Source organism: Podospora pseudocomata, assembly GCF_035222375.1.
Source record: "Podospora pseudocomata strain CBS 415.72m chromosome 2 map unlocalized CBS415.72m_2.2, whole genome shotgun sequence".
NCBI classification, from domain to species: domain Eukaryota; kingdom Fungi; phylum Ascomycota; class Sordariomycetes; order Sordariales; family Podosporaceae; genus Podospora; species Podospora pseudocomata.
Window position 1 is genome coordinate 1,955,778 of NW_026946366.1, and position 22,683 is coordinate 1,978,460.

Consider the following 22,683-nt stretch of genomic DNA (forward strand, 5'->3'; position numbering starts at 1 on the left):
GTACCTCAAACATTCGACGAGAGGATATCTACTATGAATGCGGGGTCTATAATGGTAAGGATTTCGACATTTGTATTGAGTGCTATTGTAATGGGAGACGTTATTTGGGGGTCGGTCATGAGCTGTCTCTGAAACAGAAATAGAGATACATCTGATTAGTAGGCGCGAAAACACTAGACTCGAACGACTTTGAGAAGAAATACCGACGATATGAGTAACGTAAAACGCAACCCCAGCTGTGTTGATCGTCCGCCAAAACTCCAATTTCGCCTGCTGGACCTCTTCCTCAATCTGCTGAAGTGAGTACCACCGTTTCCCGGATACTCCTGCCACTTCCAACTTCGCCTGCTGGGTCTCGTCTAAACCGCCCACCGCATCCTGCAAGTGACTGTGTAATATCCATGCACAAGTGGAGAGTACGCATCGTGGTTTGGGTGAATGCTACCATTGGAAAATGTGTCGGAAGTACTTGGCCTCGGAAGGCTCGCAGACGGTCTTCATCTTGGTACGTTCGTTTCGGATTCATGGCAGGGCGTTTGCATTGACGACAATGGGGGAATTTGGTCGGAAGTAATCGGGATTGGTAAATGCTGAGCGAACGTCAGACCTGCCAGCTTGAGCAAAAGTGGGAGGTGGCTCATAATGGTGCAGGCGTGCGGCTAGCCATTTCGAGGGAGGCAGCCGAGCAGGTGAGTGCGGGTCCTTTTGCGAAGCTTCTCTGTGATAGAGACAGGCGAGGGGAAGCGGGTAAGAGTCTAGGACTACCACCCGACTGATCATCCGTAAGTCAGTCACTGGGCGCGACTTCGTCTACCAGTTCGCCGTTCGATATACCACGAAGACGGGGCGCCGAAGACGTTGATGAGACAGTAAACATGAGTCCTTGCCGGTGGAGCTCGTCGAATAGCTTGTCGACTTCTTTTCGATCCTTGATGCTGAGATGGTAGGGTTGCCAGGGGGGGATTCTCTGTATAATGTGGCTGTTTCTAGGGGCATAGACGGTTTAACGGTGTCACCAAAGGTGTACGAGAATGTTATATTGTGAATTTTTTGATGGAAGCCTTGAAATAATCGTATGCTAATATCTTACAGCCCTTTCGGGACTTATCCTTTCCTCCTCTTCGGCTCACTGAATGAGGTACCTGGAGTTACCGCTTGCTGCTCGGCATTGCTCGACTGGCTGTCCTGCTCGTTAGGTATAGAAGCGCAGCTGGCATCTGACCGCATTAAACCCAAATCCTGGGAAAGCCCAGTCGCCTTGGAAAGTGGCGGAACATCAAAATCTAAATCCGACGGCAGCTGGTCAATGGCAGAGCATATATTCTCGAAATGCTTGGGCATCCATAGGTCGTAGACGTTCTTGGTGAATTGATAAGCTGTCCATTTGTCCCTTCCGTAGAGTGTTGTGAAATCGTGAGTATGGATTGAATGGCGGTAATATCTGGTATTATTGCTAGCTATTGCCGGGTAGTGGCCGTAGATCCGTATTACCGGTAGTCGTGAGAGATGGAGAAGGCGAGAATCTGGCGGTTAACCTTATCCTCGCGATTCACAACACGAAAGAGCTCGACGATGGCCCGCACTGCAAGGGTTATGCTGTGGACGTTCTGCCAGGTCTGCGATATCGAGCGCAGCGGCGCTGCACTTCACCTCGCAGGTCAGGAACGGGAAGTATATATAGTACGTAGCCATAAAGAGAGACTGATCTCCGGCGATAAAGTCGCTAATAAACGGCGATAACTTAGCGAGCTGGCCCTCGGTAAACGCATTTCGCCTAAACCCAATAGAATGATCAGGCTGGGGACGGGTACTAGTAAGAGGAATCGAGTTATTCCACCCTTCGTTAAGGCTCTTAACAAGGTGTTTATATTTCTTATTCCGGAGTGTAAGCAATTACGCCGAAGAAACGATAAACCTTAAGATATCTTAAATAATCCTCGCCTCATCCTTATTCTCGAGGTTACGACAATTATCCACGAATATATCGTCGTCAAAAAGCGTCTCCTTAGGGACTGGTTAATCACCACTGAGGAGGTCCTGACAAGATGCTTACTCGCATCCGTAATACCAAGCTCAGAAATGTCCATATATAAGCCCTTGGTCTGGGGTAGGAGCGGGTACCGCACGTCACTATACGGCGCACTCTTCTCCTCCCTCTGCTTCTGGTCACTGGGCGTCGTGGATGTGGCTGAGATCGACCGCTCTAATGGGAACCGACGGGCCGGACATCGAGATGGGCGACGACCCTGCTAGCCCGGGGCTTCCAGGGAGTAAACCAAGGCATCAAACACAGCTGGAGAAACACTACCAGAGCTCAGAACAGACCTGAAACCCGTTCCACCAACCAGACCTTTGACAACCTAATCAACTACCTCCTCGTTCTCGTATCGGCAGATAACAAAGATAAAGCTCAGAAACTGTCCAAGGAAATCCAGGAAGCCTACCAACGAGCCACCAAGAGAACAGCAACCCCAACCGGAAACAACCAGGATGATCCTCGTAAAGCGTTTTTGTGTGTCCTCTTCGTCTAGAGATTAGCATTATAATCAAGAACAGTATTTCATATACCTACTTGCCCCGCGAACCAGTTTACAGATCAACCACAAAAACATGGGCAGATACCGGAGCCGCCACAGGCTCCATATCTTTCTCGCTCATGCATATGGCATTGACCACGAAGTACGCTTGAAAAGGCAGCGCGTGGAAGTCTATATTCAGCGTTTGGAGCGTGATGCTCCAAATAATATCGATGCATCTGACTTCTAGATCAGGCGGCAGGTGATTTGACTCGTTACACTCGAGATCATGAAATGTGTGGCTCCGTGCCTTAAGAGTCCCGAAACTCTAAGCGCAGAGCGCGGTAATATAGTTGATCTACACAATTGGAATCCACACCCGCTCGAGCATATTCGCCTTGTTTATCTTGTAGGGGCCGATCTTCTGACAGCAGTGGGAAGTGCCGCAATACGAAGAGAAACAGCTGAATATATGCTAGATCCACGGTTGTTAAGTCCATCGAGGCAAAGTTGCCTTCTGAAACCTCAAACACAGGGTCATACGCCCATTACCAATATAGACTCTGAAACGTCGTTTCGAATCGGCTATTGTCGGCGATGAAGTGCTGTAAAACACGCGCGCCGATGGAGAACTATCTCATATTGTTATGAAAGGTTACTAAGCTTGGGATCATAACGTCGAGCGACATAATATTGGATAGAATGTTATCGTATAAGGTGGGGTCCTGAATATGAAAAAAGACTTGATGTGAGCTCATTATCGTGGTAATAAGGTGTGAGTCTTGTGAATCCGAGGGAATACGATGTGTTAGAAGCTCTACGGTCGGATAGTCGACCAAAGGAAATAATTCTGGCCTATTGCCTAGGATCGTTCCCCAGATGGTACCAATGTGTTCAAGATATCGTTAAATGGGCTCTGAACAGTGGAGTGCTAGATATTTATGGATGTTGCCAAGTTCCAAGCCATTGCGCATGCCAGGAAGCCGGAGCAAGGATACAGGCCGTCAATAATGCCTCTATATCGTAGACGTCCAGGTGATGGCTGGAGTAGCAGATTTAGCGCCTTTTGTTTGCACAACGAAAGCTTCCCTCTCCACATCCTCGCCTCCTCAACTCGGCTATGGTGATAGTTCCACAAGACGTTCCAGAGAATCCCGCCATCTGAAGAGTTGACCAGGTCAAGATGTAATGCCTTGATATCTGTGAGTGTTAGATGGGTCTTCGGGTCTTAAGCTCTTCTTTAGGCACCTACCTGGAGACATAACGCAGAGTTTGACTAGCGGCCACTGTTGGATGGAATTTCGGTTAATAAAGGCATTCATGACCAAACAGTCCTAGGGTCAAGAGGAACTCGTGGATGATCATCTAATGTCAAGGTAGAGGAGAGCTCACAAAATTGATATGTAATTAAGGAAGTGTAGGATGTGCTGAATGCAAGGCTTGCTGACAGCGTCAAGTATGCATGGCCGTTGCCGTTTGGCCCTCGGAAACCGATGGCGTAACTGGACACGCTTTGGAGCTGCCTGCAACGCCGTAGATGGCACTTTTATAATGCCGATTATTTCCATTTTGGTATTTGTCTAGATTTCCGGGGTAAAGAAGAAGCCTCCATCCCGTCATCATACTTGTTCTAGGCACCTCATCCCCCTTTTCGGATTTCGAACCAACTTCTCGGATTAGAAGAAATCTACCTCTAGTAACCTCTCTACCTCTTTCCTCAGGGAGCCCTTCTCTGGGCCTAAACTTTGAACCGATTTAGTGATACTGAGGTCACAGGGAGAGCCGGCCGAGGTGCCTCGTCAGCAATTGAAGGGGCAGGTAGACTCTCTTTCCTAAGGTAGCTAATGGGAGACAGAGCTTGATATGGCATCGTCGGTGTGCGTTTTGGAGACATAGAAGCGTGACGGTGCCGGAGCCTGTGTGGAGTTGATGTCGGGCCAATTTCACCTGGCTGGAGGCGAGTTTTGACTTTATATATTGATTCCCAAATCCTGGAAAAACTGATCATTTGGCTCAAAGTTGAAGGTTTCCCCTTATAGATACTAATAATGGCAACCCTCGCGTCTTGAGATAGGCGGTTTAGATCGCGTATCTTACGCAGGATGGAAGATCTCCGTTCCTCAAATAACTTTTTTCTCACGCTGGGCTGGGGACCTTTGGAACTTTTGGATGTCATGTCGAGATAGATGTTCGCCTTTCGTAGAGTCGACTTGTGTCAGTCGTCCATGATATTTAATATCTTCCGCTCAATGTGAGCAACTGTACACTCTCTAAGTATAGCAGCGTGCGATTAATAGAATATGGTTCAGTTACCCGGCTGGCCACACCGCGAAGGCCCTGGCTGGCCGCATTATCTAGGCTGGCCACACATGGCCCTGGTCACTTCAAGGAGCGGGCCGCTCGTAGCCGGAATCCAACTGGAATTGCACACGTCGCGTCAATCACGTGAGGCTGTTGCACCTTCAAGCAGACCGCAGCGAAAGCAATTGTTCCCAGCATCGTGTCCGCAGTCCTTTATCTCTGCGAAACGACGCAACTCATTGGTCCTTTCCATTCCGTCGCACAATGGTCTCACACAACAGAACATCCTCTTGTCCACCAAGCATTAAAGCTGACGTTTTGTTTTCGACAGTCTCCACCTTTCTCCGCCTTTCTCCTTGAAGTCCAGCCAGGGCCGGGTGGTGACCTGCTGCGGCCCCAAGATCGACTCTTGTCACTCCTGCCCGCGTCCTACCGCACCGATACCGACGACATTGTTGCCGCAGGTCGGGATGTATGTGCCTGCATCGCGAAAGAACTCGATTTGAAGAGGTTAGACAGGGTCCTCAGTTGGCTGTGGGTTGCCGGTCGCCCCATGCCACCGCGTCCGCTGCACCGCCAGCTCCTCCTCTCCCGGGAGCTCTTCGTCACGGAGCAGATGGACATGCACCTGGTCTGGACAAGCGGCCGACTATTTGTCAAACCAATCCCGCGTTTTTTGCTCGACCCTGCTTTCTGGATGGAGTATCTCTGTTGCCAGTCGGGTTGCAGCTGTTCCGTTGCGAGCGAATGCAATCGGCCGGCCCTGCAGCGGCGTGCGCTCGGGTTCCTGTTCTCGTACGCCGCGCTCATCTCACATGAAAGTGACTTTTCTATAGCACAGGACAAGCACTTGCTGCCGCCGGAGGTGACATGGCTAGCATGGAGGCACCTTGTCGAACAGCTGGACACTGAGCGCATCTACTCTAAGGTTGATGTTCGGTTCCACTACGGCGAGCTCCGCCTCTCCCGTCTGAACAAGATATATCTCCTCTCGCAGCGCCCGTTCCTCCTTCATCGCTACATGTCACACTGGCAACAATACTGGGCCTTTTTCCAAGACAACTTCGCTTGGCTGGCTTCCGCCACCATCTACATTACTATCGCCCTCACCGCCATGCAGGTCGGGCTGGCAACTAGGACGCTGGCTGACAACGACGCCTTCCAATCCGTATCCTATGGCTTTACTGTCTTTTCCATCCTAGGCCCCATCGCCGCCGTGGGGCTTATTGTGTTGGTGTTTTGTTACATGTTTATCCACAACTGGGCGGCAACGGTGGCGTATGGAAAGAAAAGACAGCAGCACATAGCTAGCAGCTCGGAGAGTCCATGATACTGCAACCCAACCATGTAACTTTCGACTTGATTCAAGTAGCTGATCCTCATTATCCACAAGCGGTCTGTTATAAGACCCATCGTAATTCAACCATTGCCCCCGAGATACATTACTCAGACAGAGCCGAAGTGCTTTGTTGTCCATGTGGTCTGCAGCAGGGCACTATATTCAGCCCTGATACACAAGCAAACGCATCTACCCAGCCAAGATGAATGTATATGATGTCGAGCGCGGACATTCTGGACGTACTATCGAGGCTACTGTGCGTATGTTCAGCTATCCTGGCGGCTATAACTTCAGGGAGCTTCAACCTCTACTGCGGACCGTACCTCTTCTGTTTCAACTTTTGTGCCGTTTGTCTTGACACGATTGGGAGCGTCTAAATTACTGGTCCTCGGATGCGATTTAGCGCAATTGGTTGATAAGCGCCGTAGACGCCTGTCCAGTTGCGTCGCCCATGCTACCGCGAGATACCGTTGGCAGCAACCGACGTTACTGGCTACTTGTGGGCCAAGATGATTGGACGTGGTCGGCTGTGGCGCTTTGAGCTGTTCGCATGCACGAGTAGGAATCGCCGAACGACTTGGGTTTTGCGCCAGATATTGGGCGCTCTCGTCCATGAGGGCAAGCGATGTTCGGTATTTTTCTCCTGCCGTAATCGTGCACAAAGGGCGCGAAGCGTGTCTATAGGGATCTCGTTTTATCCTCTCACATATTTTGTTTCAAGGGCGAGACCCCAATTCTCGAAATATTCCTGGGATAAGTACCATGGTAGGATCCCTTTCGACATAGGAAAACGCGGCCGGACGCTAACTGCCGCCAATCCGCCTTTAGGCTCCGAAGGGACTCCGTCGGATCGCCCCAGTGCACGACGTCCCTGACAACACGACCATCGAGTACGTTGCACCGACCCAACGACTAAAGGCCTGTCTAATAGCATAGTATCATCGCAATCCACGGCTTGGGCACCGAGTCGCCGCGGACATGGGAGTTCAAGAAGAAAGGAAGAGGCGGGGTGGTGAGCTGGCTGTCGGACAGCGACATGCTGCCGGCAGCTCTACCTGAGGCCCGCATATTCACCTACGACTGGAACGCAAACTACTTCAAAGATGCACCCGTACAAACGCTGCTCAGCCATGCTGACACGCTGCTCAAACTTGTTTCCGAAGGCCGCGGTTCGCAAACGCGACCGATCATCTTCGTTGCTTCTTGTTTTGGGGGCCTTATCCTGGCTGAGGTATGTCCCGATGGATTGACGGCGGACAGCGGTTAACATCCCTAGGCTGTTAATCGAGCAGCCCAGGAAGGCAGCGACTACCGACATATTCTGCTTTCCACTGTCGGGGTCGTTTTTCTCGCCACTCCGTTCCAGGGCAGCGATGCCGCCCAGCAAGCTCGGTGGCAGGTGCTGGTTGCCGGCATTATGGGAGAGCAAGCCTCCGACCAGCTCATACAAGACCTCGAGCAGAAACACGACTTCGTTCGCCAGCGTATCCAGAAATTCACCGAGATCGCGAATGCCGAGGCGGTCCGACTACCCCTGTATTGCTTCTTTGAAATGAAGAAGACAGAGATGTTAAGACGCATTCTATCACGAGGTTGGGCGAAAAAGCTGACTGAGCGTGTGATGAAGAAGATTGTACGTTAATTTTATCGCGATTCATAATGTAGCTGACGCAGGATAGCTTGTGACGGAGTCCTCGGCTTGCCTCCATGGTTTCCATCGTCAGGGGCTAGATGCAACCCATTCGGGCATGAACAAATTCGAGGGTCCAGAATGCCCCAACTTTAAACTCGTTAAAGATGCGATCAAGCAATTCGCTGAAAATGCACCTGCCGTTTTGACGCGGCGGGAGAACTGTGAGTTAAACCATCCCCTCTGAGCGGCTACTACGGCTAGGATCCTGCTAACATGATGAAGTACCTGGCAAGCGGCACTGGATTGTCCCGTTTGGACGTAACAAGGAATTCGTCGGCCGTGAAAAGATTCTCCAGGACCTTCTCGGGAGGATTCATCCTAGTGCAGATAAGGATGACTGCCAGCGGACCGCAATCGAAGGCCTGGGAGGGGTGGGAAAGACGCAGGTCGCGCTCGAGGTTGCTTTTCGCGTCAGCAACGAGCACCCGAACTGCTCGGTCTTCTGGGTTCCCGCTGTGGATGTCACCAGTTTTGAGAACGCATACCGTGCTATCGGCCAGCAACTCGCGGTGCCCGGGATCGATGAAGTGAAGGCAGACGTCAAAGCACTTGTTAAGACAGCCTTGAGTCGTGAAAGTACGGGTAGCTGGCTTTTGATCATCGACAACGCTGATGACAGAAAGCTACTCCTTAGCGACACTGCCCTTACCGACTATCTTCCATTTAGCCGGAAAGGATCTATTCTATTCACAACGCGAAATCACGAAGTCGCGGTTAAGCTAGTAGGGCCTAAGAGTCACATTATCTCAGTTGAAGAAATGAGCAGAGACGAAGCCTTAAAGCTGTTGCAGAAAGGCTTGAAGGGAGATCAGATGCGTGATACGGCAAGCACTGTCGCGCTGCTGGAATTTCTTACCAATCTCCCTCTGGCGATACAGCAGGCGTCTGCTTACATGGCCGAGAAGCAGATCTTAACTACACAATACCTTGGACTGTGCAAGTCCAGTGACGAGGATATGATCGAGCTACTGAGCCGGGACTTTGAGGACCGACACCGATATCAGGGCATTCAAAACCCTGTCGCCACAACTTGGCTGATTTCGTTCCGGCACATCTCAGATCACGACCCGCTGGCGGCGGACTACCTCAGGTTTATGTGCTTCCTAGCTGGGAAGGATATTCCGCAATCTCTGCTGCCGCCGGCCGGCAGGCTAAGGACTGTTGACGCAATTGGGACTCTGAAGGCGTATGCATTTATCTCCCAACGGAAGGAGCCAGATACTTACGACATCCATCGGCTGGTCCAAATATCGATGCTACGCTGGTTAGCTCAAAAGGGAGAGCGAAAGGAATGGACCGCCAAAGTGCTACAACGGCTTGATAATATGTTTCCCTCTCCAGATCACGGCAATAGAGAAGTGTGGATGAGCTATCTTCCGCATACGCAACATGTTTTTGAACTGCGGGAGAGGGCGGATGATGAGGAGGTGCCAACAGGTCTTCTGTCCAAAGTGGGCCAGAGCTTTCACAATTTAGGAAAATATAAGGAGGCCGAGCAGATGTATCGGCAGACGCTACAGCTATGTGAGAAGGTGTTGGGTAAGGAGCATCCTGGCACACTTACCAGCATGAACAACCTTGCGAGTGTGCTCGATAGTCAGGGGAAGTACGAGGAGGCCGAGCAGATGCATCGGGAGGAGCTACAGCTATGTGAGAAGGTGTTGGGTAAGGAACATCCCGACACACTTACCAGTATGAACAACCTTGCGAGTGTGCTCGATAGCCAGGGGAAGTACGAGGAGGCCGAGCAGATGTATCGGCAGACGCTACAGCTACGTGAGAAGGTGTTGGGTAAGGAGCATCCTGGCACACTTACCAGTATAAACAACCTTGCGAGTGTGCTCGATAGCCAGGGGAAGTACGAGGAGGCCGAGCAGATGTATCGGCAGACGCAACAGCTACGTGAGAAGGTGTTGGGTAAGGAGCATCCTGGCACACTTACCAGCATGAACAACCTTGCGCTTGTGCTCAAAAAGCCAGGGAAGTACGAGGAGGCCGAGCAGATGTATCGGCAGACGCTACAGCTACGTGAGAAGGTGTTGGGTAAGGAGCATCCTGGCACACTTACCAGCATGAACAACCTTGCGCTTGTGCTCGATAGCCAGGGGAAGTACGAGGAGGCCGAGCAGATGTATCGGCAGACGCTACAGCTACGTGAGAAGGTGTTGGGTAAGGAGCATCCTGGCACACTTACCAGTATGAACAACCTTGCGAGTGTGCTCGATAGCCAGGGGAAGTACGAGGAGGCCGAGCAGATGTATCGGCAGACTCTACAGCTACGTGAGAAGGTGTTGGGTAAGGAGCATCCTGGCACACTTGAGTAAGAAAGTCGTGCGGTATGTTTGAGAGTGTAGAGTACCAAGTTTTCTATTCCAAGTCTAAAGCACATTCGTTTGTTGCTTTACTCGCTCTTTCATGTTCTTTTATGTTTCCTTTTCATGTCTTGCCACAGGAAAGGTTTGGGAGGACGAGTTACTATTAGTTGTCGTTTATCGTTGAAATACAGCACTTATTTGTGGATTTTGCAGTATGTGTTTGTTTGTGTCTCCGAATCCACACAGCGGGCACTGTCAATGGCCCGGAGTCCCGGAAACTACGGGTATTATGAAGAACCCGGAACTTCGGAGAACACGGGCATCATCGGTGGCCTGGGATTTTGGAAACCACGGACATCATCGATAGCCCGGAACCACGGAAACTGCGGCAGTGAAGGAACTGGAGGAAGTAAACACGAGGACTGGATGCTTATAACAGGCTCCTCTTGCAGCACATTCGAAGTGTTCTGTTTTCTCTCTTGTTAAGTCAAGCTATCAAGTCAAGGTTAATATACTGGTTTTCTACACTCTCTTTCAGAGCATAGTCCTCTGTCATTAAGTGCCTACTATCTTATTCACACTTCCCTATACCTTCCTCCTTACAGGGCACAGTTCCCTATACTTGTCTTCCTTCAGTAGCATTGCACACCGTCGTACAGCGCAGTCCAAGGAACCCTAGAGTTCTCAGGTTGTTGCTTCCACTTACTCGGCAGGACCTATTCAACTGGCCTGCCAGAGTTATAATTCATAACATTTATTTTAGCGTCTGGAGGTGGCCCGGCTCTACCCGAATGCTCCTTGTTGAGCAACCTTGAGGACTTAGCGGACTGAGAGGTGGGGAACCATCCACTCCCGTGCCTCGTAACATCGGGCGGTACTTGTTAATAGATAACAGTTGAGTTGTCCCTACAAGTGCTCCGAGTTTATACAGCTCCAAGGCCAGCCCCATCATAGCTCCAATTCGTGAATGCTGATATTCCTCCGTGTCGAGGACACAGTTGTATGCCTCGTCGAGCAGCACGTTCTTGTTTTTCCGAATCTTCCGCGTCCGTGACAGCCTTCAGGGCGGCGTCCCAGTCGTCCCAGTTGGCAAGGCCACAGAGAAAAACGAGACCCTGATGGCGGTAGGAGGAGCAGATGCTTTTTATCTGGTATGGGAGGAGGGCCTTGTAAAGCGCGACGATCCTCGCCTTTAGCTGGGGCAGGATCGATTCTAAAGACTCGTCGATGTGATCCTTCTCCAGGAGATATTCGGACGGGGCGTAATACCAATCCATTCTGGAGATAATGTGGGCGGTACCGGCAAGGTTGGTTCTTGTTCCTCTTAGCTGTAGCCCAAGGCAATCACCGGTTCCTGGAAGCGCAGCCGATGCAGCTTGTGGCACGCTTTGGAGTACTAAGTCAACCATTGCTTTAGCGGATAGGACGAAATCAGCGAGGTCGCCAACCCCGATACTTATCCTGGAAGCCTTGGATATTTTCTGTTGACCGTTTTCAACCAACCCCCTCTATGTGCTTTTGTCGCGCGATTAGATCCTTCAGTTTGGCTCGGGGGTCGGCTGTGGAGGGCTCATCAGTCTGGCCGCCGAGAACTTTTTCCAGAATTTTCCTGTAGGACCCAACAAGATCTACATCCTCCAACTCAAGGCTGTCGTACGCGGCGTTCCATTGCCTCTCGGATGTGGAAATGGCAGGGGTTAGTTGCTGTAATGGCACTTGCGCGCAGCGCCCCAGTACTATCACCATATGTACACCACTGATCTGAGTCAAGCCGGCAAGCTTAACTCACCTGTAGCTTTTGATAGCAATCATAGTTGGTTTGGTGCCAGTGGTTCTGCCTACCGTGACAGTTGCTCTGTAAACTCGGTTGCTGTTGACTTGTATCGGGGCTCGCCGGGAAGATGGGCTTTTTAAACCACCCGCTGCACCAGTTCGACATGTTCTCGGTAGAGATTACTTGAATAACGATACTTGCCGGGAAGAGGGATGCTATGGCAACAGCAACGACGACGAGATTTAACAGTGGCATTCTGCGCGATTTCGCCATACGACGAACACCTACCTACCTTTAAGGCCAAAGAAACCAATGTTGTGGTATCCGCTACGGATCGTTCAGGGCGGGCTCTTATTAAGCGGTTTGATGAACTGGACATCCGGTAGGATACCCTGGAGAGGCAGCTCCAGACATGATGTAGATTGTGTCGTACTAGGAAGAGGCTAGGAATCCAGATATCGTTTGAATACGTCGATGCCAGTCGGTCGCGGAATACGACAATGTGGCGGGGTCCCAAGCGAGTGTTTTCGTCCATCTCTGAACAGATGCTCTCCGAGCGAGCTATACAGCTTGATTCCGAAGAAGCCTCCAGCCAGCCATCCCTTTGGCATGAAGTGTATAATCTGATGTGATGCCCAGGGCCGTCCTGCCACCTAGGACCATACTGCTGGCGTGACTATTGGAAACAGGCGCTACAAGTTGAAGACTTGCCACCTCAGAAGCCTCATCAAATGCATATTTTCTTGCCACAGCCACTTTTGGCTGACGGTCATTGTAATCTCCGTTGATGTAATACCGTATATATCCTGCCGGGTACACAAGTGCGTGTGAGAGCACACGGTGTGGATGGTTAGATGCACAAATGGTCCGTCAGTGTCAGGCCAGTGCTGTGACAATAAATATTATAATAATGCTTTAAACCTCTTCTATAATTATTAAAGTAAAGGGCGAACAAATAACGACGCAGGTGACAATATAATCGTTAAAAAGATATTAATATTCAGCGATAGCGTTTAGGTAATCACGGTAAAGATTAACCTACGGAATTAAGGTAGTTTATAACGTTACGATAATATTTAATGCTTCATTAAATATAAACCGCAAAGTATACTATTTGACTTATAAGTTCTATCGCTACTAGAATTGGACATAATTATCTTCGACCCTAAGGCTGAGCTTTCGCGGGTAGGAAGAAACTATGCCGGTAGCTTGGAGGCCCTACTAAGCGTGACGACGTTTAGCGTCCAGATCAACTATCGTAGGAGCAGCGCAGGTCGTGGGAATAGCGTAAGTTGTAGGAAGGGGCACAGGGACGACGAGCAGGTGTGAGCGAGAAAGTAAAGTATTAATCAAAGCGCGCAAGGACAGCGACAGGTAGAAGCGGGGAAGATAAGTATTACCAGGCAAGCAAGAGTCAAAAATACCGCACTGCCCTCTATCGGGCCAGAAATATGCCGGTTATAATGGGAGACTGCGGCGTGAGATCAAAAGGGGTAAAGCTAACAAGACAGTGCGGTCAGTTACAATTACAGAAAATAGTGGTGTTAAGCCTTTTGCGGAAACTAAAAACCTTTAGGTACTAACTCAGCGGAAAAGTAGGGCAAAAAGTCATCCCGGAAGATAACATTGCAATCAACTATTTAACTAGGGGAGAGCGGACGGGATCCCGTATTTTCAGTTGTCTATGGTCGTATGTGACGGTCTGGGCTTCAGTTATACCTTCCGCCAGAATCTGGTGAAGGTTCAGCTGAGAAAGGGGATTTCTTGGAATTGGGAAATGATTAGCAGCTTTCGTGGATAGAAGTTCAGTGTTCAGGTTGTATCCAGTTGGAACAGACTATAGGAGCATCTTTGGGTCCTTCCCAAGCTCGGGTGCAGGTGTTTGGCTCGATGCTTCAACCTACCAGCATCTCTGCAATCTTTCTTCGGGAACAGTTTGCTGGTCCATCTGTGACAGATTGCAATGCACGCCCGTGGCGATGTTAGTCTGATGACCTGCCGAAGCTGTTCACCCTTCGAGCATGCTACCGTTATCGAGATCATGACCAACCCTGGAGTTATCCTCCCGCATGCGTACCTCCCCCTACGAACAACTCCGGACCAAACCTCCTTACTTACCCACATCGAACGTAGGCCACTCCTTCAGTTGTGCAACCTCCGTTAGCGGGTGGGTTTTGCACACTAAACGCCTCAGCCCTACCTATCTGACGTGTGCAACAGTAAGTACCATACATCAAGACGCCCCTTTTCTCCCAGCTATTATCCTTCCAAAACCACAAGCAGCTAAGTGCGAGGTCACCACTCGGCCTTTTCCGTGTGGATGTTGCCGCTAAACTACCGTCAACGGCGCAATAAACGTCCCACAACATATGCGGACCCGATCCCTCTCCCTCGTCGTCCATCTGACTGATTGATATCTGACAGAATTTCGGTGCCACAAATTTTGAACCAACGAGCCGGGTCAGGTCGTACACATCCCCAAGTCCACAGCTAATTCGCCGACATTTTTCTCCAATCACTTCAAAGCAAAAGCAGGAGCAAGGTAAAGGACAAGTAGTAAGTCAATGTAAATTTTGTCAATTCTTTCGTCGAAGTTCCCCCTCTGACTATGGCAGGCCTAACCCCACCCCCTATTCCCATCCCTTGCCGAGTGAGCTCATGTCTCACTCTTACCCATCCGACCCTTTCGCAGCCCACCATGATGTAAGCAGCCTCCCTGCCAGAGTCCCTTGCTTTCCCTGCCCCATAGATGCTTTTGATGATTCAATTCCAAATGCAACAAAGCAATTGATAGCCAAAACCTGAAACCCCAAAAAGAAAAAGAAAATGTACAATTGCCCTAGCTACAAAGTAAACCATGAAGGGAGAAAATATCTGGTATCTTTGATAGCGCACTGTTGGTGATAGCCTTCCTCTCCATGTTTTATGGGTATATAAGTAGAACGGCCGTGACGACATTATAGCTTTTCCCCTGAAAATATAGTAGTCCTCAACGCCTGGCGTGAGTGTGATGTTGATGGTGATGTTAAATTACAGGAATACAAGAATGAAATAGGTCTGGTAAAAAAATGTGATAGGGTAAAACAATGTGCATTGAAGTGAAAAGGGTCAAAAGGAATGTTAAAAGGGGGTATCAAAGAAGATGAGTATGTGTAGGGTAAAAGATTGTATGCGGGTCGGTCGTAGCATCGTTACTCAAATGAGCATGAGATCGTGTAATGCCAAAAAATAAGAAAATAAAGCAGAAATTAGGGCTTGAACACCGCGTTGGTCAGAAAGAATTCTTCGCTGGCGGGTGTTGGCGTCACGATGGGTGATGTCGACGCAGTTGAGCAAGTAGTCGTGGTGGGAGGGGTTGAAGAGGAAGAAAGAGAGGACGAGGAGGTCTTGGCCTCAAGTTTGGAGAAAGGGATAGCCATCCTGGCAGGAGAACTGCTCTTCAGGAACATCTGGCTGCCCCGAGTGCGATTCCACTTTTTTCTCTCGACATCAGAGACTGGGTCCTCCTTCGCCACGGACATTGCAGGCTCCTCCTTTACCACGGACACCACTGGCTCCTCCTTCGCCACGGCCTCTGTCCCACCCATGTTGCTAATCGTTTGCTCAACGTCGGCAAGGAGAGCATACACGTCATTGTCAGCGTAGATGCGAATCGTCTCCGCCCTTTTCAGGGTCGTGACAGACTCCCCAGTCTTCTCTTTGGCCGCCGCAGTCTCCTCGGTCAAGGGATCCTCCATGATGGTTGAGGGAACTTGAGCTACCACTCGCTGAGGAGAGGAGGAAGGCGAAGAGGAAGGCGAGGTTTGTGTGAAGGCAGTCTTCGTGGGGCTTCTCGGAGGAGTTGACATGCTGGTCGGGCAGTTCAGGGGGCGAACTCCCATAGCGAGCTGCAGAGACTCGCTCACACTAGCAACGCCCGTGGGTGGGACGGCCAGGGTGGCTGCGGCGGCGACGTGCTCCAGAAGCTTCTGGCGGACCCGCATGCGCCGGTTCTCAGCGTGTTCGAGTTTGGTAACCCAGTCATCAATCGAAGCGTCAAGCTCAGCAAGGGCTTCCTCTTGCTTCAGCATCGAGTCGTGACTGAACTTGGCCGTCCGGGGTGATCGCAGATATTGGCAGATCCGAGTGTGTAGGTTGCGTCGTCCAGCACGAAGCGAGGTGTAGGTACGGCGAAGGTATTCAGTGCGCTCATCAAGCTGACGAAGTTCTCTAGAGAGATTGTCGACGTCATCTTTTCTTAGTACCTCAAACCTAGCCGCCTGCTGAAGAGCTTGCTTGTGTAAAGCAGCTGCCTCAACAGGGCTAAGCATATTGACCGCATCACTTGCCTTCCACCCTTTGGGCAGTTGCTCAAATGCTCGTCGCTCCGCACTGGAGCTTCTCTTGGATTCTCCTCGCCGCGACATAGCGCGAAGAGTGAGATCCGACCGCTTCCGCGGCCGACCTCTCTCCATGATACTTCCTGTATCCGACACATTTCTGGTGTGGCCTTGGAAAACTTGTGGTGTTTCGTCATTGGGTTCGGCCTTTGGCGTGGCCGAGGGATCCGGTGAGCCTTCTTTGGGGGTCCCGACAAGCGCATAGTTCGTAACACGTTCCCATGGTCTGGGTGATGATCGATGCTCGATGGGAGCGGACATGGGAGCGGATACAGGTGTGGGGAGCGTCGAGTTGGTCATGGCGGTAGTGGCGGCCGATGCAGGTGTCAAGGCAGCTGAACAGGGGGTGAAGGGAGTCTTGATTCTTGGGGAATCATCCGTCCTCGCCGACCGTAGTGGCATGTCCACAGGTGTGCTGCCCGATCGAAGCCGATTGAGTGAGGCCTGTTGTGTTAAACGAGGAACTGCTGATGTTGAAGCTGGAATAACCAGAGGCGTAAGACTTTTTGGCGATAATGGTTGCCGGAGTTCTCCGTGGCTCCTAAATCCACCTCGAAGTTCGTGTTTTTGTTCCGGAGATTGCTCCAACGTTGGTGACAGGAAGTCGACCATCTGGTTCTGCTTCCACGATGCTCCCGGTGCGCTAATCGAGCGCTCATGGAAAGGTGGTCGGCCTGGAATCGTGGCTATGGTGGGGTTAGTCCAAGCACATGAAAGCGCTCGTGTTGGTTGGGAATGGTAACATACGGGAATCCATGGCCACTTCTTGTACGGTTGTCATAGGTCCCAAATCCGGGACGCTAACCTTTCGTCTGCGGATGAGGTTGTGTTCCTTGATCCGTATCCTGAGCCCTGCCGCGGCAGGAGTTTTTTCGCCCTTCTCCCCGTTTTGTAACATGGCCAACGCAAACGCTTGCTCGGGGTCCAGAGCCTTCCCAGGGCAAGTAGCTACTTGCCTCTCTTTAGGGAAGAGCTGGTATTTCCTCTCTGTCGTCTGCTGCATTCTCCACGCAAATGGTTTGATCTCACCAGATGAGGTAGTGTTTAGCTGTCTCGACGTGTAAGCTCACAGCCAATGCCACGACAAGGGAGGGAATTATGTTTGGGGGTTAAAGTGGCTGCATACCGAATCATTGGAAGCTTGGGGGGTGACTGCTTTTGATATAGTGTTGAGGCTAAGTGGAAGGTCGTCCGAGTCGGAACCAGAACCGCCCAAGCAGTTGGCAATGTGAGCCATTGGTGTGGTGTGAACGCAAAGCCGAATCTGTGTAAGAGGTATATAGTCGCACTGGCCCGGAGGATGTGGTGCAGTTAAGGGCCAGGAAATGTTCTATGCTTCCCGTGTCTGTCGACTGGTTGATAGGCTGGAGGAGTTGACGGTATGTATGCACTTGTTTTCTCCAACCAGGACGCCCACGAGTTCTTAAGAGTCTGATAGAAATTCGAGACCGGACAGGCCCCCCAAAGTGGATAATAAACCCCAGGCCCTGCTCACCAGGGGCAAAGAGTTGAATCGTGTGTGACAGGGAAAGACAGGCAGAGCGCAGTGCACGGAGATGAGGGTTGGCACATGGCAACCCCATATCTTTGCGGTGGGGGTGCACAGTACAGAAAGCTGCCAGGACAAGACCTGCCATTGAGGACCCCTTGCCTCGACATCTTTGGTGATTTCTCCCAGAGGTACTTCTGCGGCTTGGACACAAGAGAGGCACCGGGGGAAAGGGGCCTGAGACAAGCCATCGTTGTTGTCGCGCCCCGGTAGCAATCCGAGCTGTTGAGAATTGGGGGGTACACAACGCACAACGGCGTCCGAGGCGAGCAGTCGGGTACCCAGGACCCTGGCTTGACAGCTCAAAGCGGAAAAGCCGCCGTCGAGATACATGATGAGACATGCCCAGAAGAAGAGAAAAAGCTGCTGCGAGAGGCACAGAGTGATGAAACCGCTTAGACCAGTTCAGGGCCGACCGAGCATCCCTGCTAGGAAGACAGGGGGCTTCCACCGCAGCCCCACCACCCACGCATCTCGCCGCAACCCAAGACTGGACGTGCCTGTCCATATCTGGCCGCCGCTATGAACTACTCCTCCACAGATATCTTCCAGCAGACCAATGGGTGACCCATGGCTAAATGAAGGGACGTTGGTAGAGCTGGGGTGCAGCATCTGAGAGTGCAGCATGTGCGGGATAGCCAGCACGGCATCAGTGTCGACGCAAACCTTCCGTGCTCTGAAGAGACGGAATAAAATAAAGAAAGAGAGGGCAGAGCCAGAAGAAAGCAGTGGTCGGAAAATGTCCTGAAAGTTTCATGGATATCTGAGCTTTGCAGTTGACGTTCATGCCGATTACCTGCTGGTTTTAGAAGAGGAGCTCCCGTCTTCAGTGTCCGGCTGTTGCGGATCGATACCGAAGAGGTTGAATCGGCAGTCTTGTTGAAGATGGATGCAGAACCTGGTGTCGTCCCTTCTCCTCAACGACCCCGCAATCAGAGGCTTGGGAGCTCATCGGGGACGGGAACGCGATAGAACCCCTCTTCATAACCCAGTGCCTACCCAGTAGTTGGCCCAGCTTGAGAGCGGGAGGCAACATGACATCCAGCCCGTGGATATGTCGGTTCTGAGGTCCTTGCAATGACCCCGGGTCAGTGGTGCTCAGGACGATATCCCGATACCGCTCCTACTTCTGCTCGACACGATTCTTCAGGGCCTCTCTATGAGTGGGCATACACGGTGAGATTGTGAAGATTGTAACATCGCGCCGGTCAGGGTGATGGGCTAGGCCGATGCTTGATGGCTCGCACGGACCTCTCGACTTTGCGATGCTGTAACTAAACAGCTGATTGGTGGGCTGGTGCATGAAAGGAGTCGTAGGGACTGGAAAGGCGAATGAAGAAGCCTGCTTGAGGCGTCTGAGAGCGGCTGTATCCTGTGATCGGTTGCGTAAGAAGAGGAACAAGCGCGAGATTCGCAATCGCTTCGCGGCAACCCCACGTTAACGGTTGTTGCGCCTCAGATCGACGTCCAGCTCACCAGTGTCATCTGAACTGGCACCTTCCCGGCAGGGCAGGGCAACGGTAGTTGACGGCGCCGGCGATATGGGGACGGAGCCATCCGCGTGAGCTCAGGCATTCTCTTGGTGTGACGGAGTCGAGGATGGACGTTGGCAGTGGGGTCCTGTTCGAACTCAAGGACAAACAACTGCCCCACTATGCGGTCCGATAGTTGCTTCACGTTGGGCGGGAGGGCATGAAGCCGGTGGCAAGATCGAAGACGTCACTGAATGAATCACTGTAGTGTATCATGGAACTTGTTTCTGCTCGAACCTGGCAAAAATTGGCCACTGTCATGCGTCCAAAAATGGAAGTTCTTGAAGTTGAATGACACTCCATGGCAGGCAGCATGGAAGTGAGGGGTAAGGTGAATTGCGGGACGTTACTAGCGGCGTTTGTAAAAGGAACTCAACTCAACACCACCACCAGCAAAATAACCTACTTCTTGAGCTCTGGCCGCCGCCGCTAATCATGAGAAATCAGTTCTCTTGCTCGTTATTTCCACGTGGCGGGTTCGATCTTCGTTTGCGGCATGTTCTAGTCATGATCCAGGCCTTCTTCCTGCTTGGCTTTCAACGGCCGTCAGAGAAGCAGAGAACCTCATCTTCGAATCCGCCCGGCCCAGAAACGCCGCCTTTGCAACAGCAGGACAAGCCGCTAACTTGTCAATGCGCTTCATGACTCCAGCCATATTCAGGATGGTCGAGAACAGACCCTGGAAGACCACGTGCCTCAAGACAGACACAGCTAAACCTTGTGGACCACACATTCTTGACCATATTGACAAAGGGGACTGACACATGTGCGTTGCATGCAAATACCTATCTACATACACGTCAACAACCCATCTCTTCCCTCGTTGGCAACGCGTAGACATCACGAGTACTCATCTTCGACATACAAGCGAGCTGTCCACACAACACCTTCAGTAGGATATATTCTCTCGACACTTTCTCTAGCTTAATGATCAATTCCTCCTCTCAGCCTCGACATCACGCAGCATGTAGCTGGGCTTGGCGGTTCGTCTGATCTTTAGAGTCGCAATACTCCGACTGCAATGCAAGATGTCTGTACAGACTGGTTTCTCGCATCACGCAAGACGATCACAGCGCTAATGGATACATCTACCAGATTTTTGATGAAGCTGGATCTCTTGGTAGTGGTTCTGCAGAGTGATGGTATTTCCAACTTTGCTGGGCATCGCAGCGTGGGGGGCGGCACTGTTAGTGAGAGGCAGATGAAGAAAGTGAGCGTTCCCCCAGTCATTTCATTTGGATGCTGCAATGCTGCAGGTTGATCGACGTTGGTCACCCGGTTTCTGCTATCACTTTTTTGGGTCTCAAGTCGTTTTTCTTGCATGCTTATGTTGCATTCACCACCACCACCCTGCATTAAATGTTGCTTTCGAGCTCTCTTTACTACAGCGACAACCCTGACCGTTCTGGCGGTGAGCATTTGAAGTCACAATCACTCAAATTACCCTGCGGGTTGCAGAGCCACGAGAGAGCACCAAGAGCTTGCAGAAGCGCTGTTTCTTGCCATATTCACGACTTTATACAGCTTATATGAGCCATGTAGCGTTGACAAACGGACGGTACTCGGAATCAAACAAATCAACATCATTCAGTTTCCACCAGTACCTACTGGCAAGGGCAAAGGGTATAAGTGGAGCGTTCAAGTATGGCCCATGGCGCACTGGAACCCATCAGCATCTAATATTTGAACTGGCAAGGTGCTGTCCAATCCTTTGTATTAGCATGCTACACTTACCTTACTCACCGGCCACACCTTAGACCTTTTCTACAGACAATTGTGGAATAACATGAGAGCTATCGACAGGGCATTATTTTGCTGTAGTGTTTTCGTACATTGATACCTACCTACACAAGTGAGTACATCTAACGGTCAGCAAATCCTTTCCTCATCGGGACAGCTGGGCTAACCGACCGCGGCAAAGTCTTGCCTAACTCGGGGGGTTACTCGACCCCTGAAAAGATTTTGGCTGTGGATCTTCTGAAGCCGCGATCTCTCCGAGATCCTCAGGGATCATGTTCTTATGTCACATACTTAAGGACAGGGGGCCGAGCTCGGTCTCGACAATCCACAGAATGGTGCTCCGATGCTCGCGGGGCTGGATGCTGTTGCTCCAAAGCAAGCCACCGAGTCTACGCGCGATGAAGCGCACCCCAGACCAACAGTAAGTAAACACATTCAGAAGCTTGAGCTATCGTATAACAACTCCAAGACGATTGCCCCGAAAAAATATCAGAAACAAAGCATGCAGGTCAGACTCGGCAGAAACGAAACAAGTACCCAAGCTTTTCGGATGCGGGGCAACGAGGTTGAGAAACACTGTTTCATCCAGGATGTGCTAGAGACTGGGGCTGTCATTGGTCAAGTGGCCAGAGTAGCTCAACTACCACCACCCACCTTCTCTCGTCCTGATATCCTATTCATGAATAGCCTCATAGGCTTGAACGGCGCCATTGACGAGGCAAAGCAAAACCCAGGTAGCTTTGCACGGGATCAACGCGGTTTGATATCATTCCCTTGGTCTAGTCCGAGCCTTCGTCTCAATCAAGGACGGGAAGGGAGCACTTTGCGGGAAATGGATGCCCTCTTCAGTCGGTCTTCGGGCTGGGAAAAGAGCAAGAGGTGCAATCTTTGAAGCAACGCACAGGTCAAGCGATGCAAGCACTCAAAGTCCGCAATTTCTCTGCCGTCCATGGCTATAGAGATCGCAAGGCCGTGCGCACTCGTCGACTTCACAAAGCAGCGCACAATATCAGGGTGAGGGAGCAAAGTGAGGAGGATGTCTCGGTAGCATTGTGACGCCCATCACTTTCCCACAATGTGTATCTGCTTGATCATGTTGTAGGGCAGGCGTTATCTCCCTTTTCTGCCCAAACTCCGTGGGCTTTTCGTTACCCCTGTTTCCAATCGTACGATTTTGACGAAGCTTGTTGCAGTGACAGTGGACCTTTAGTTTTTTCCCCCCTCATTTTGAGATCACAGATTTCCGATTACTGTTACAAAGAAAAGAAAAAAGAAACTGCTATTAATAACAAGCAGCATTATAGCGCACCTCCCATGCAATCGAGACCACATGAGGGGCCTGGTCCATTCTAACGCGAGTCACACACAAGGGCACGATATATCCTGTGATCACCAAGGCATGCGATGGTTGGGCATTGGTATCGTTGTATCGCGGCATCACATTCGAGCATCACCATTTTTGACAGCTTGACACCATCACTATCACACGGATGCAGGCTGATAGCACTGTGTCTGTTATAGCAGTCTGCTTAATCTTGGGTGAAC

General features: G+C 51.0%; 6 protein-coding genes across 6 annotated transcripts; 3 read left to right on the forward strand and 3 right to left on the reverse strand.

Moving 5' to 3' along the window:
• Window positions 1-1,104: 1,104 nt before the first annotated feature.
• Window positions 1,105-1,341, reverse strand: QC762_0042840 (uncharacterized protein; the record flags this gene model as incomplete). Its single annotated transcript, XM_062883386.1, has 1 exon — window positions 1,105-1,341. One exon carries the CDS (start codon window positions 1,339-1,341, stop codon window positions 1,105-1,107), a length of 237 nt encoding a protein of 78 aa, XP_062746115.1.
• A 3,657-nt stretch (window positions 1,342-4,998) lies between these two features.
• Window positions 4,999-6,155, forward strand: QC762_0042850 (uncharacterized protein). Its single transcript, XM_062883387.1, has 2 exons — window positions 4,999-5,084; window positions 5,149-6,155. Exons 1-2 carry the CDS (start codon window positions 5,082-5,084, stop codon window positions 6,145-6,147), a joined length of 1,002 nt encoding a protein of 333 aa, XP_062746116.1. The 5' UTR covers window positions 4,999-5,081; the 3' UTR covers window positions 6,148-6,155.
• A 438-nt stretch (window positions 6,156-6,593) lies between these two features.
• Window positions 6,594-10,173, forward strand: QC762_0042860 (uncharacterized protein; the record flags this gene model as incomplete). Its single annotated transcript, XM_062883388.1, has 6 exons — window positions 6,594-6,921; window positions 6,985-7,046; window positions 7,093-7,387; window positions 7,433-7,789; window positions 7,836-8,010; window positions 8,072-10,173. The coding sequence occupies exons 1-6, from the start codon at window positions 6,919-6,921 to the stop codon at window positions 10,171-10,173; spliced, it is 2,994 nt and encodes a 997-aa protein (XP_062746117.1). The 5' UTR covers window positions 6,594-6,918.
• Window positions 10,174-11,087: 914 nt separating this feature from the next.
• Window positions 11,088-11,910, reverse strand: QC762_210350 (uncharacterized protein; the record flags this gene model as incomplete). The annotated part of the gene is made up of 2 exons (XM_062887936.1): window positions 11,088-11,672; window positions 11,758-11,910. 2 exons carry the CDS (start codon window positions 11,908-11,910, stop codon window positions 11,088-11,090), a joined length of 738 nt encoding a protein of 245 aa, XP_062746118.1.
• Window positions 11,911-15,186: 3,276 nt separating this feature from the next.
• Window positions 15,187-19,680, reverse strand: QC762_210370 (uncharacterized protein; the record flags this gene model as incomplete). Its single annotated transcript, XM_062887937.1, has 3 exons — window positions 18,994-19,680; window positions 17,065-18,929; window positions 15,187-17,003 (listed from the first exon to the last, which is right to left on the reverse strand). The coding sequence occupies exons 2-3, from the start codon at window positions 17,318-17,320 to the stop codon at window positions 15,187-15,189; spliced, it is 2,073 nt and encodes a 690-aa protein (XP_062746119.1). The 5' UTR covers window positions 17,321-18,929; window positions 18,994-19,680.
• QC762_0042890 (uncharacterized protein) lies at window positions 19,013-22,030 on the forward strand (the record flags this gene model as incomplete). Its single annotated transcript, XM_062883389.1, is given in 5 exon segments — window positions 19,013-19,374; window positions 19,380-20,428; window positions 20,534-20,608; window positions 21,440-21,559; window positions 21,647-22,030. Coding segments are annotated over 4 exon segments (588 nt in total). The 5' UTR covers window positions 19,013-19,374; window positions 19,380-20,419.
• Between the last annotated feature and the right edge of the window lie 653 nt (window positions 22,031-22,683).